The sequence below is a fragment of the Vanessa cardui genome, chromosome 24 (genome assembly GCF_905220365.1).
Source record: "Vanessa cardui chromosome 24, ilVanCard2.1, whole genome shotgun sequence".
NCBI classification, from domain to species: Eukaryota; Metazoa; Arthropoda; class Insecta; order Lepidoptera; family Nymphalidae; genus Vanessa; species Vanessa cardui.
In genome coordinates this window covers 11046429-11061922 of record NC_061146.1, presented here as the reverse complement: position 1 = coordinate 11061922, position 15494 = coordinate 11046429, and the positions used below count along the sequence as shown (strand labels likewise).

The 15494-nt window shown below is 34.6% G+C and overlaps 1 protein-coding gene across 1 annotated transcript in view; it reads left to right on the top strand.

Annotated features, from left to right (window-relative positions):
* The first annotated feature begins 276 nt into the window (after positions 1-276).
* The window catches only part of LOC124540276 (non-canonical poly(A) RNA polymerase protein Trf4-1-like), a 29243-nt gene continuing 14025 nt past the window's right edge, over positions 277-15494 (top strand). Inside the window, exons 1-4 of the mRNA XM_047117744.1 lie at positions 277-775; positions 9146-9339; positions 14536-14675; positions 15296-15358. Coding sequence (XP_046973700.1) covers positions 438-775; positions 9146-9339; positions 14536-14675; positions 15296-15358 — 735 coding nt within the window. The 5' untranslated portion in view covers positions 277-437. The remainder of the gene's footprint in view (positions 776-9145; positions 9340-14535; positions 14676-15295; positions 15359-15494) is intronic.

Genomic DNA, 15494 nt, shown 5'->3' with positions numbered 1-15494 from the left:
TATGTTTCATTTACATATTGAAAACACAAAATTCACGCTAAATTATATTTTAGCTTCCTTTTTTATACATGTGGACTTATCATTTATTTCATTTCGTCGGTATCTCGTTTTTAAATTTTCTTATATAAAATATCGATTTCAAGGTAGTCGCTTTATTATAACAGTATTTTTAGAAACAGTTTATTTAATAAAAAAAGTATATTTAAAAATTACAATTTATTTATTAAAAAGGTGAACAAAAGTCTAGAATGTGTCTCGAACTTATTTTGCTAAGATGGCGCCCTCTAGTAAATGAAGTGTCAACTATCCGCGTGTCGTCCATGTTCCGAATGTGGTGTGACTTATTTTTGTTTTGTATTAATTTTCAATATAGTAATTATAAATGTGAAATGAAACAAAATGTGTTATCCCATATAGTGGAACCTTGCTTTGGCTGAATGGATCCCTACGTTGGGTGGTATCAGCCCGAGCAGGAAGGACCCGCGAAGCGCTTGTGGCTTCGTATCTGGGAAACTCAAAGTGAAACAGACAAAATGAACCTCAAAAACTTAGAGAACGCTAATCCTAATGTGAATAAAGCACAAGACTTTATACCATTAAACGAAGTGAACGGTGAAAATAGGAATAATAATTATTTTAATCCAACGCGAAGGAAAGCGAACGATAACCGCGCATCTACGTTTAACCTGAATCAAAACCACGATGCTCTCATAGGCGAATACGGTGGCTGCCCGTGGCGGATACCCAATTACAATTACAAGCCTGGAGTTTTAGGGTAAGTTGTTTTTCATTTCACTAGCTAGCTGTCATTGGGTTTGACGTGCACAGAGCACAGGCCGAGGTGTGGTGTCTCGTGGGGTTGACAGCGCGGGCCGGCGAACGGGTTTCGTCATTGGTGGCCGGAAAAATATCGTGTGTTATTTTCAAATGTCGCATCCCTTTTGATTAGGTCTTAATTAGGATATTTAGTTAATTATATTAATCAATCATTTAAATTAGATTAAAAATTAGAATTAGATAATTTCAGTATTGATGAATTAATGTCAATATACCCTTCTATGATTAAAAATGAAACATCTTTAATTCAAATAATGAAAAAAGACAATTTTCAATGTGGCCCATGTGCTTTTAAGTAGCTGAAAATAAACTTATATTTGGTTACTATTTATTTTTGATATTTTTCTTATTGTTTTTAATAAGTGGTTGAAAGAGGAAGATTCTGTTTGATTGATTAGGAATTATAAAACAATTTATTTTAATGCAAAGTCCTGTTGGTAATACTTATTTTTCTTATCAGAAGTATGTTATTGGAAATATTACTGAAATTATTTGTTAAACCTCTATTATATAATAATATTTTTAAGCATCTCAGTTTTTATACTAAGTGCTCTTTATCATCTATAAAAATGGATTTTTAAGTAGTAATTACCGAGTATATGTATAATTTATAAAATAATTATTGCAATACTTTTTACATGTACATTATTATTATATTTAGTTAATTTTTTTGTAGTTAATCTTTAATTTAACTTCTTGTTATGTTATAGGTTAAGTTTCATGACTTAAATTAGTTCTGGAATGTTATGTCCCTGCTCTAAGTACAACTTTTATGAATCATAAACAGTAATATGTTGAGAGGTACACAACAGTTCATTATTACTTCTGTCAGGAAGGCAGATGATTGCCTTATTATTGAGTGAGACTTTGATGAGTTACTGTAAAAATTTATATTTAATGTAACAGTTTATATTTTTTTCGTATGCTTGCTTAAGAATAACTTCACGCTTGAGAAGATGCATTGAAATAAATTATTGGTCATTTTTCTATTTCTAAGAACTTGTTAGTCAATTTCGCACAATAATCATACCTTGTAAGTGTACACTATGTCTGCCGAAGAACTCTACTCTGATTCCAAAAAAGTATTTCTTAACACAAATATTTTTGCTTATATGATGATTATGATATATGATTTTTGAATGATAAATAATTGTGAAAAATAATGTCTGCAGCATTTAATTAATCACAGTAATAATAAAAAAGAACTATTTCAATGTCAAATAAGATATACATATACAGCAATCTCAAGTGAGTGCTTCATTTTGATTATAAAGCCTCTAAGAGTAAATGATAAATTAACTGAAGCACTTGCAGGGAAACCTCCAAAAATAGAGAAAAAGAAATCTAATTAGGTAACATCTAGTAAACATATAATGAAATGTTAGTATTCAGTGTGTGTGTGTCTAATAATTTTACACTGGTATTTGGTTTTATTGCTTATTGGTATCACCGTCAACTAATCTTTAGCTGTGACATTCTTAATGAGGCAAGTGGATTATAAATTAATTATTCTATTTTAATTAAGGTATACTAAAAATACGCCATTATGAGGGATTACTATTTTTTTGTTTTTTTTTTACATCTCTGGGTGGCTCATATACCATTGCACTATTTACCGAAAAATGTACCATTGTTGTAAACATTCAAGGGTTACAAATCATAGGAATTGGATAGACCAAGTATTGGTGTTTGTCTAGACAACGACGGATGTGTAGGTGATAACTATTGTGATACACAAAACTGAGTACAGTTGACCAGTAAATTATGAAGCCATGTGTATATGTGTCAAAATATTTAAATAATGTTATTAGTACAAATAATGGCATCAAAGATTTAATTTGGATATGTATTTAATTACATATCTCAGTATTAAAATTATCACTAAAATGTATTTATGTTATCTGCTGTTGCTAATATCCGAAAATTCCGATTACTAATAAATATGACAGAAGCCCAGAAACCCAATTTTTATTGTATGATTAATATTCCATTGTTCATACTCTTGTATTTGTTTTTTATTTTTTTGAGATTTTTTTGAAATGCTCATTTTAGGGACTTATTAACATTCCTATTTGCGTGCAGGTGTCCTCACGATATTACCCTTCACTGTATAAGATGAGTCATAAACATCTGCACATACTGTGCATTGTTGTGTTTCGGTTTAATTGTTAAGTGACCTAGTGTACTACAGACACAACTACAGGGACACAACATTTTTCCCTCCATTTGCATTTTTAAGATTTTTGATGCGTTAGCGATGCTGTGGACCACTCACCATCACGTGACCGATTTGATCGTCCCTCTATATTATATACGTTGTGTTTTGTTTTTGCATAGTGTTACTCTGAAAGGGATTATACTGAATACTAAATAATAATAAACAAATAAATTCAAATTAATATCTATTATTTTTTTGTTTTACAATTCGAAGTACTCTAATATCCGTAACAGAAATCAACCGAAACAATCGGGTAATTTGAAATAATTTCGTATCCGTATCTGCAACCGGTAAAATATTACTCATATATCCGTATCCTTATTCAGATTCAATATGACATCCATGACAGCTGTCATATACCTACATAAAATAGAAAATAATTCTAAGATTCAAACCCGCGATTTCCGATTGAGGTTTACGTATTCTTTCTACTGAGCCTCTAACGTTTAGACGCGAACAAAACAATAGTTTGTGTTAATAGCCTAGATTGACCAAACGTGCCTCGAACAGTGCCAAACGAACAGAAAGGAAATCTGCGTTATCGTCCGGGCCGGAGATTAAGGACCGCTATCGTCCGTATCGACGACAGATGCAATCTCTTTTAGAAGATGTATTTCCTCAGCTATGTGACGATGAACTGGCTCTTACTCTACTTAAACCGTACGTGTTTCGTCTAGTGTTTATCTATAATTTCTAAACGATGCCAAACTGTATAACATTGGCATCGTTTAGAAATTCCATTCTCAATGCGGTGTTAACAAGTGATCTAAGTAGTTAAGCCAAATTAGGGTTGTATGTACTTGCTGAGATGTATGTACGGAACCCTACTTGTCATTACATTCATCTGAAGAATAACTTAAGGAGGCCCTTGTTTCTGTCAATGTGGGTCGCTGTAGGACATGGTATCGCCGTTCAGCATACAGGCTTTGTTCTTAAACCCCGTGCCACGTCATAATCCGCATTTGCAGACTGCGTTATTATTCATGCCACGACTGTAATTGAATTTAATAAGTTTGCTTTGTAACTGTTTTGTTTTAATCACCTGTATATTATGATTTTTATGATGTCTAGCGTTAGTAAGCGTTATACTCGGTGCATTTTAAATCTTACTATATAGCAACATGTACTATAAATTGTTAGAACAAATATCTGAAAACTTGATGAATGGCCAAAAAATAAACAAATTTTCGAGAGTTTTGTAACAGATTTTTGTGGCTTTATTTAATACACTTCAACTACAAGCAACTAATTATTATGATAATTATAAAACACAAAAGCAAAAAAACATACGAGAATAAAAACAGAAAGCCTTTTAAATATAACCAATTAAAAGATAACGCAGCTTGATCAAAGATTCGACAATACGTTTGCTAACGATATCCTGCTGCTCTGTAAATGACATAACATCCTGTTCAAGCTTGCGTACCACGTCATCATTTGTCACGAAAGCGAAATCTTTCGCAGTCGCCGTTGAATGCATACAGCAGACCGAATCGGAATTAGTAATTTATTCATACGACCCAATTTAGAAGCTTGTCCCAAGTGTATTCGGTCCCGATACTTGTGTATATGCAAGTTGCATTCAAAACTTCAATGAGTTTTCTCGGCCTCGTTCTAATTAAACGAGTGCTGGATGAGTTACCTATGTGATTGATACTATTGTCTATAAATATATTAATATTGGAGCTGTGAATGCAAGCACTGTTAGAGTTAGATTTTTAGAAGAGAATTATTTATATTTTCCCTCAGTTCAGGCAAAACATGAAGGAGCTCTTCAAATTGTCTCACATTCCTTTTCATCGTTAACTTAACAAATTTAGCTACGTTTTTGTCTGTTGCCAGTTTTTACCCAAAATGTTCCATAACAATCTTAATTCAAAAACTAATGGAATAAGATAAATCGTGAAATATTACGCCTTCATCCAATTTCGTCTAATATACGAAGAAATAGCAATTGAGAAGTTTCCTCCAACCGCCAAACCTCTGTCATTTTCAAGTGATTGCATTGTACTTCCCTCAATGCACTTAGGAGTCGGCGGCAGATACGTGTTAAAATTCAGTGTGAATGTGCTGCAGACGACCTTGCGAGTCAGTGCCCTCAGAGCGGAGCCGATCATGTGGCGTTATGTAAGATGCAAACAAACGGCCGGCCTTTTCAACTTCCGATGTGTCAGTGAAAGTAGTCGTAAGTGGAGGGTACTTAGCTCGTCTTGTAATTTCTTCTAAGCAATTAAACAAAGCATAATAATACAGGTCAAACGTCTAGTACTGAACGAATTGGAACGATTGGATCCAAAATAATGTGACCTATTTTTGGGAACATGGTTTTTGGATTTTTGGGCATTACAAATATTAAAAACAATAATCAAGGATTATTGCTGTAATACATATTTTTTCATATTATACTTCAATTGTATCGACTTATGATATCGACTAATAATGTAAGTTCGTATTAATATTTTTTTATTATTAAATTGGGCCGTTAATAATTACTCGGCACATGTGTCATTTAACAGCTTCAAGGCTACTCGATCTGTGTCACCGCCTGCTCGTTCTTAAGTCATAAAATCTGACTACATCTCAATCTCAGTAAGATTATAGTCATCATACAATTTTTATCGAGGATAAGATATCGATATCTCAACGAGTTCACCCCCAATCGTTTGGATGTTTCAACGGGCACACCTTTTAAACGTCAAGAATCGAATATGATAGTAAAAATAATCACGTGTAGTTGCTCGTTCGTTCTCGCATCGAGGTCGCCCGGTCTCGTCTAGACTCCGAATGCCTAGACTAGCACTTATACGCGTTTAAAGAAACGGAATAATGGCATTTTTGAAATCATGTCAAATGAAATTGAACGTCAGGAATTAACGATGTACCAATGATAACCCTTTTCTAGGAAAAAGGTGATTTTTCTTCTGATAGGATTATTTTTAGGTTGTTTTCTCTCTGGTCGTATTACGCGTGTGTATATTAAATCTTTATAGTTTTACAATATACTGAGCGCTGGGTGAAAGGTCTGGCGGTAAGGCCGCCCACTTGCCGCGGAACTACACGCATTCCACAGAGAGAAAAGTTTCGAACAAAATTTTAAAAGTGTAAGATAATTTTATGACGTATGAATTGATCAATATTGGTTTATTAAAAGCTGGCTGATGTAAATAATAACGCACCTCACGAGCACATAAAGCCAATAACCGAGCTAGATAATATCTATTTCGGTGTATATTTATTTATAAAATAAATTGAATACTTCATGTTTTGGCGTAATAACGCAGTCATGACAAGTCATGTTGTAATTATAATATTATTTAAATTTGGAAACTATAAGTCATTTTGCATTCAACATTTTAAGTACAACTAGATCTGGGCCAAGGCTGGCTGCTCATGCCGTCACTCCGTGAGCTGTCACGTTATCTCGTTTAAATCTCTGGATTCTGTACAGGAAGTTTGAATGAGGCATCTAATTAATATTAGCGGAAGGCAAAATATGCTTCACTTATGTTTTTCTAGTATTTTTATTTGTAGTCTTAGATAAGGGAAATATCTGTTTTTCTTTTTTCTCTCAAATTTAATCAAATATAATAAGGGCTAGCCCATTGTAGGTGTATTAGTAGCAAATTGAAAAGACCCTACCCTAAAAATTAAAAATTTATTTATACCGCCGAGTACGGAATTTACTTAAGGGTATTTCTATATAATTTAAAAATGTAAACTTATAGTGAACCAATTAATGGTAGGTTTTCAACACCGCCCGTGGACATTGGCACTGTAAGAAATATTCCAATTCTTACAATGTCATTGCGTCACCAACGTGGGGAACTACGATGTGATGTCCCTTTTGTCTAATGTTACCGGTTCACTATTAAATAGTGCTTATTGGTACAATACTACTACGAGACTGACCTAATATTTTACGATTAGTGATCCCTTTGCCCTGCCCTTTGCCATCTGTGTGCGAATTAACTTCATAAATATCAATCATATAGTTGGAGACCGATATGTCTAATTAACAAGTTATTGCGTTGATAGTGTCAATATTATCCTTAACCCCTACCACACCGCCTGGTAAAATGGGCTTCAACAACAACAGCAGCCTGTAAATTCCTTCTGCTGGTCTAAAGGCCTCCTCTCCCTTTGAGTAGAAGGTTTCTAACACCACGCTGTTCCAATGCGGGTTGGTGGACTTGAATGGGCTTCAAATGAGCATAACTTTAATAGTCTTCTATAACTATAATCTAGAGATTGTCTAGCTATACTTATGGCTGAATGTTGTCCGGATGAGCACGAAATATTTAAACAAATCATATGAAAAAGCTTTGGTTTAAACTCACGTGATAACTCGTAAAGACGTGATATGCTCCATTTTCCCGCTGTCATAGTTTCCAAAAATAATAAATGACTATTTGAAGTTCGTTTTGTTCATGACCAAATGCCGCACGTGTGAGTTCTGACATAATTAATAATCACAGGTCGCGGAGTGCGGCCGCGCACCCGACACTTGTAAACAAACCTAAGCGAATATTATCTGAGATTAAATATCTATCGCTGTGACGGTTTGATTGATGTGCGCTATTTTCGATACGGAAGTGACATGGCAACTCTTACAATGGGCAACATTTCTGAAATAAAAGCAGTGTTAATATACAAAGAATTAATTTTCTCCATAAAACCTCATTGTTTGCTCTCTCGTAGACTTTAGGACACTTCGTCATTAACTCAGCAAACCTGCAGCGTTCTCAAAGTTTTGGGAACGTTTGTCTCATTGGTGATCTCTTAAAATCTAAAAAATAAATGAAAAGTTATATTATTTTTATTCTTTCGAGCAATTGCAATTTAGCTGATGGCTCAGTCGTTGGAACACGTGCATCTTAATCCATGGCTGCAGGAATCTCTAAGATTTAAGGATTTAATTATTTATCATTTCTTAGATGATAAATTCATAATCTAACTTGTATTCATAATTAATTCCAATCTTCTCAAGCGAAGAGCTCTCCTCAGCTCGTTTGCTTGCAAAATCCAAAACGTCACGCCCGTGAATCTTAAAACCTCGCGAATAAAACAGCGGCAGCTATTTTTCGTTATATAAATGTAATTAGTCGTCTAATTTGATTTAAAGAGTTTAACGGACGGCGTGACAACAGTACATTCCGGCCTCCGCGGGGCGGGTATTGAATATCGTAAAACTCGACTAGCCTGGCAATAAACTGGAGCAATGGCTAAGCTGGGTCGACGACCTGCGAGACTAGACTGTCTATTCTAGACTTAGTCTTTATGATATACGTCACACTATTCAAAACCATTGTTTTCTGGTATTGATTTGGTTCGGCGTGAAGTTCCACGTGGAATTTGGTGTCGTAATATGACTTAGCTGTTACATATTTCTTTGTTACCTACAAAGGGCATCAACTCTCACGATACTACGTTCTGGGTCAAACCGTACCAATAATAATTCTGAAGTTTTGATTTCGAAATAAAAACGCGTAAAAAGAATATGTAAGTCTATATAATAGAAATGATACTCCAAATAAGGACAACGCGCCTCGGTAAATATGATTATTTGAGAAAAAAACCGACTTTGCTGAGATTCGTGGAATGGCTCTAGTAATGAGAGCTATCTCCAGTTTCATTGGATACTTTATTATTTTCTGCGGTTAATGGCTAATTTTCACGGCAGCATCAGCGAAGTTACGTCGGTTAAATTAATACTTGATTTCTTTTTTTCTTTTCATGTAGTAATTTTTAGGTCAGGGATTAAACTTCGAAGCGTCATCGTTTATCAGAGATATTGCCTTAACTTTGATCTTTTGATTTTTGATTTTGATTTTTGATTTAGAACTTTGTCATGAAAATTATGTTTTTTACCTTTACCTTTTACCTTTTTACCTTCAGTTCGCTTCAAGCTATAAACTTTATTACTGTATGGAGTTAACCATGAGAATTAACAGTATTTCATTTCAGAAACTGAACAAGAGTTGACACAATAATTTAATAAGATTCGTTTCAATGCAAATATGCAACACAACTTCAAAATGATCTTTTATTTGAAGACGAATTTTATAGTGATTGAATTGTTTCTGTTGTCAGGCTCCACGAGGAAATCGAGCACTTCTACATGTACATGTCTCCCACGGAGACGGAGCACCTGGTCCGCTCCACAGTCGTCAGCCGCATCCGCAGCACCATCCTGTCGCTGTGGCCCCAGGCGCGCGTCGAGGTGTTCGGCTCCTTCCGGACCGGCCTCTACCTGCCGACGAGTGACATCGACCTCGTAGTTATTGGTAAGTCAACGTTTACACTCAGATAGAGGTTTTTATGTTCTAAAATTAAGTAAAAACATTTAAAATCATAAAATCTATCGGATAATATAGTTATATTTGGGATTACAACAATTTTTTTTTATGGCATACATAAGAGTGTAATATTACATAATTCGGAGAAACACAATTATGTATCCAAATATACCTACCAATTATAAGAAATCAAAGACGTATCTCTACTCCGTTTACATATTACTAGAAAGGTTTAAATCTATTTATATTTCTGAAATATAAGAATCGCACAAGCGTATAGTTATGCAGGCAGTTTGGTTAAATACATTTCCAAATGGCCAATATCATTCTGCACGAGTCGCTTTTAACTATGAATTCCTTCATACACGTGTAAAATTCCATCAGAATTACATTCAACTAAAATATGAAGTTCAATTTAAACGTCGAAGAAGCGAAACGTATAATAATTCGAGTAAAGTTTCAGTACTTGAGCAGAAGTGCTGAAAGTTTTAATAAGCAATCGATCAGTTTCTGTATTAGTACGACTAATGTTTGATCGACCGCAGCCTCCAAGCTACTCGAGTTGGGGATTAGGTCTGGAAAAGTTGGGAGTGTGGACTGAAGTTTCTCTTGCGACTTTAATCAATTAATCCAGAGATATGTGAAGACTTACATCCTATTTTTCTAGCTTTGAGGAAAATCATACATTTGACAAGAATCCGTACTATTCAAATGGTGGTAGGAACAGCTAAAATATTCTTCGCGGTTAGACCTGTTGAAGTGTTTCCTTATGGTTTTGTCTCACCATGCTGGTGCATTTTCACTGGTGATGAAATGATGAACTGATGAGACGAATTATACTTAACAACAAATATGTACTAGTGCTAGTTCTTGATTATCCCGTTATCTGCGCTTAATATTGAAGACGATTAGATCTGATCATTAGCGCATACTCAAACGAAATCAGCTTAAACGTACAAATCTAAATTACTCTTTTATTATTACTTTAGATTGTGAATATGACATCACAGCCACCAAATGTTATCTTCTTTTATCACACAGACGTCACTCTCGACTACCATATTTAATATTTGAACTGTAATCTATAAAAAAAATTATCAATTCTTTATATGTTGTAATACTTATTAGTAGATTATTCGTTTTATTCGATGTTTTTATTGTAATCAGTCTATTCTATAAGAACGAAGTCTAAACTCAACACAGAACTCCATACTAATATGTCCGAAATTTGTGTCGAAGTGAGATATGACGTGAAAAATATTAAATAACACTTAACACGTGCTCGTCGTGATACGAATGATATTGATAAGCTCTAGATGTCTTTTTTTAGTATAAAAGACCTAAATTTGTAGATAGCATATGCATATATCGATATAAACGCATGTTTTGAGCGACGAGTTGTACATAAGATATATATTTCCTTATTTGTAAGCTATATCGTGATTTTTGTTCTGTGTCATGTCAAAATAAATATAAATGTTGATGCTTATATCAATCTAGACATATAATATAATGTGTAGATAGTGATGTATAGCAATTCAAAAGTTCATTTCAACCACAAAAGCAGCGTCATGAGTTCGTCCCGAGCCCGAGACTCATAACCTGTTTACGACGAAAGGTGTAAGATGTGAAGGTCGCGCGCATTAGGTACGCGTAATAAAAATGTAACAAGCTTGTCAATCTACACGGTTTGATGTTTTTCTCTCTTCTCCTATGAAGTTTGGAGATCATACGACCCCGCCGCTTCAGTGCGGACACTCAAACATAATTGTATCTTACACGCGATTAATTAAAAATCACAATATTAAGAAACTGCAGTGTTGTTGCCGCAAACTTTGGTAAAACATCGAGTTGCAATGCTTAGTATTGTTGTGCTTCTTTACAAGGAATATGACATCTTATTTCTGACGGCGCCAATGTCCATGCCCAAAGATGACCACCATTTTTCTATCCACCTAGCAATGTTATATAAAAAGGTGATCTAACCACTCAGCCTTCGCGGCTCCAAATATCATAGATCTCCTTATTAATTCCCCGGCTGCGCTCTATTGGACCGAAGTGATTGCACTCACAATAATGAACTATTAACTTTATCGGGCGCCTCTTGTTTTCGTTTCGGATCGCCGGCGCGCGTGTTGCTATCGTGACACTGCCGACTCTTATCTGGTCTATTTTAGTGATCGAAGGCGCAAACTTGTTCAGTAGGTCGTCATTTTACACGAATGGCTTTTTAGATGTTCGCGCGGCACGAATGTTCCGCTGATGTGATGTTAAGTTATAAATGTAAAAATTTTATTTTGCCTGTAAACTAAGCACTGTCTTTGATGGTAAGGTTAAGTTCTTAAAAAAAAGCGTTATTACAGCTAATTTCTTAATAGATAAATCACACAAAAACTGACATTTCTCACAAAAGCAGACAAAGTACAGTCATTTGATACGACGAATTACGTCGGTCCTAAATTAAAGATTATTTCATCGAGTAAGTATTTGTGATAATGAAAAATTATTAGCAATTATATGCTAATAGAGTACAGACGATTTCAATCACAGGAGGAGTAATGACGAATGAACAACATAACATTGAATTTACATGATGTAATGTTGAATAATATCTATGTTAGCCATTATGAAACTGACGTTTTGAATGTCGACGAACTTGATATCAAATTGAAGTCGTTAAATTAAAGTGATATAAGTAGTTCTGTCGCATAGTGTTGGATTATATATAGCAGAGCTACTAGCAAATATCACTGAATGTGTTATGCTAAGATTTCTTTAACTCTATAGCTGTAGGAAACTCAAGTAAGCAAATCAAATAGTTTATTAGTAATGACGAATTTGCAAGGAAACTCTAAAAATAAAATCATAAAAGTTTAACAATCAGATATTTCACATGATTTAGGTCAAAGTGTTCTCTCAAGCATGCTGCAGCTTCAATAATTATAATTAGTCAGGTAACTTAAACATTTTTAGAAACAAAGTCTTGTCTGTTGTTAACGGTGTTTAACTCTTCATGACTAGACAGATATCATATAACTGTAAAAAAATACTTAATATAATGTGTATAACGCCTCCGTTGAAGATGTTCTTGAATCATCAAAATGTTCATATTTATCAATAATGTTGAAAAACTGTTTTGTATGCGGGGTGCCACAAGGTGTTGTTCTGGGAATGTACTATTGCTATGTCACCAATATGAATAAGTAATGCAAACGCAATACTATACTTAAAATTATTGATTTAAAAAAATAAAAACACTCACGTTTGTAAATATTTATATTAATTGTTCAAATAAATACTTAGATTGTTTTTTTTTTATTTATATAAATTAAATAACACCTAACTTACGGCTACTTGTAAAAGTAAGTTAGGTGTCGTTGGTTTAAATTCATATTAATGAATTTAAAAAGTTAAAATAGTGTTCCTTTAACATTACGTCTGTAATATTTGAAACTTAGAAGGAATTTGAAAATATTAAAAGTAGTAATGATTAAATACGCATTGAATATGTCACATAAAATTGTTAAAATAATGTAAATCACATCGCCTACTAATGCAACACAACGCAGGTGTAGTATATAGGTCGGTTACAAGGTGTGTTTACGAATATTCTGTTTACTACGGGCAGTCGGGAGCCGAGCCCGCAGCCAACATCATTCCATTACGTTTGTTGTTTATTCCGTTTGTCTAGACGTTGCAAAATGGGTAAAACAAGATCAGGTAACCTGAATATGACTGTAGTTTAAACTTTGATTTCTTACCTGGCTCTGTTGAGCTTAAGGTCAGGTATAATTACTTCTTGAGCAATAAATTAAAGAGCAATGAAAAAAATACTAAACGAGTTTATTCTTGAAAACATAAGTTAAAATGTTGCGCAATTTAAACTGCAAACGAATTGAGAACGAGTCGATGGATACATCGAGTGAAAAAATGAAAAGAACGAGAAAATTGAATGAATTCGTGATATGATTGAAGTGAAGGCGAACGATTTCGGAATGTTGTTTATGTGTCAGTAGTTGATCTATTAATACACGGCAGATGACCGGCGGCCTTCGCACCGTAATTGTTTAACGCGGGGATCGCGTCACTTCGGCTATTAGATGTGACTAAGCGATACGATGGGGATCCCTGCTACAAGATATTAAATAATATAGTCCTGAACTTGGTACTAAAGTTTGCTAGTAACTACGTGCTAGCGATGGGATGGATGGATGATGGGAAGAAAACTTATACCCTTACACTAGTGTTGGGGACAGAATCTGTATTTTCTAAAACTCTTTGCAATTTTTTCTTGCAAATATGTTATACATATTTGACGAAGGAATTTGAAACAAAAATAGATTAACTTTTGGAAGAAAAAATGTATCAGTTTCCATTGAACTTATGGATTGAATCAGTGGGACTGCAAACTGCGAATCAATGAGATTGATATCAATTTAGCGTTGTTGCCAGACATAAAGGCGCGCGGAAGTCGCGACTATTGAATGAGGAAATGGTATGAATCATATAAACTGCGTCTGTAGCATTTTCTCTGATTCGAGGTCTAACTTATTTACAAATTTGCTGCCGGATATCCGTGTGTAGCGTAATAGTAATAGATGGAATGGAAAAACGTCTGAAGCGTTATTAGCGCGATGGTTGCGAGCTGCTTGGCGACGTCAAAGTTGCAGGTTGAATTCTTACCTCATGGTTAAGGTATTGTCGTCCCCACTCCTTGCACGTTTAATTGAAGAACTGAACAGAACTATTAGTTCCTTATTTCTTTTAAAAAGGGGGAATTCAAGATTTTTTAAAGTTCGTGTTATGGACATTTGTAAAAATATGTAATACTATACATATAAGCATCGAATAGATTTCTATATTTTTATCGAACGGTCCCTATAGAATTATTGTAATCGTATTTGTGCGCGCCATTCATAAGACATTTTGGACACAGGCGCAATTTAACTATTGCCTAAAAGTTTTTCGATGGAAAGTGCATTCCGAAGCGTGCTTATTTAAAAGTATTTGCATTTTTATAAATGTCTGTCTCTGTCTCCGTCTCTATAATTTCTTTCAATATTATTTTATATAAAATTCTTAACCCCTTTCATTATCAAAAGAAATACTTTGATAATGAAAATATTTATACTATCTCATGTACGTATTTTCTTGATATTTGAACTTTGGCATATTATTCACCAGGTCAATGGGAGAAGCTGCCCCTGTGGACTTTGGAACGCGAACTGGTGGGGCAGAACATCGCGGAGAAGGAGAGCATCAAAGTATTGGAGAAGGCCACCGTCCCGATTGTGAAGATGACCGACAAATACTCCGACGTTAAGGTATCTGATTAATGATCTGATTAATGGTGCTTAGGATGTATTAAGAGAACTGTTCTGATCCATTGATTATACAGGCTGTATTTAATAATGATGATAGACTTAGTTCTATGTCAGTATCAAATACACTTTTGACGACCTCCATGGTCGAGTGATGTGTACACCGATTTTCATGGATACGCCACTCGGAGTGTCGGGTTCGATTCCTGGCCGAGTCGATGTAGATTACCATTAGTTTTCTATGTTGTCTTGTGTCTGGGTGTTTGTGATACCGTCGTTACTTCTGATTTCCATAACACAAGTGCTTCAGCTACTTACATTGGGATCAGAGTAATGTATGTGATATTGTCTCATATTTATTCATTTTTATATTTATTTATTTATTTACTTTCATTCAATAGGTCAATGCAATGTACCTACCTGCGTCTTCAATGATAGTCGAAATAATAACAAAGAAAAAGTCCATGATATATTTTGTTTCTGAATCAGTAGATCTGTATTTTTTTTTTGTTTTGATTGATAAAGAACACTCTGTGTATAAATAGATGTTAGTGTATGGTTTCATCGGGCGATAAGCGCAATGTCCAACTGGATGTGTTTAATGATGGTATCAATGTTATCAGGTGGATATTTCGTTCAACATGAGCAACGGGGTCAAGAGTGCGGAGCTCATCAAGCAGTTTAAGGTCAGTGTCATGGGGCTTGCTAACAGTAATAGACGAAATGTCCCGGAATATATTGCAGTATATTATATATCCAGATGGAATATGTCCCAAATCTTCTCCTCAAAGGGAGAGGTGGCCTTAGCCGAGCTATGGGAAA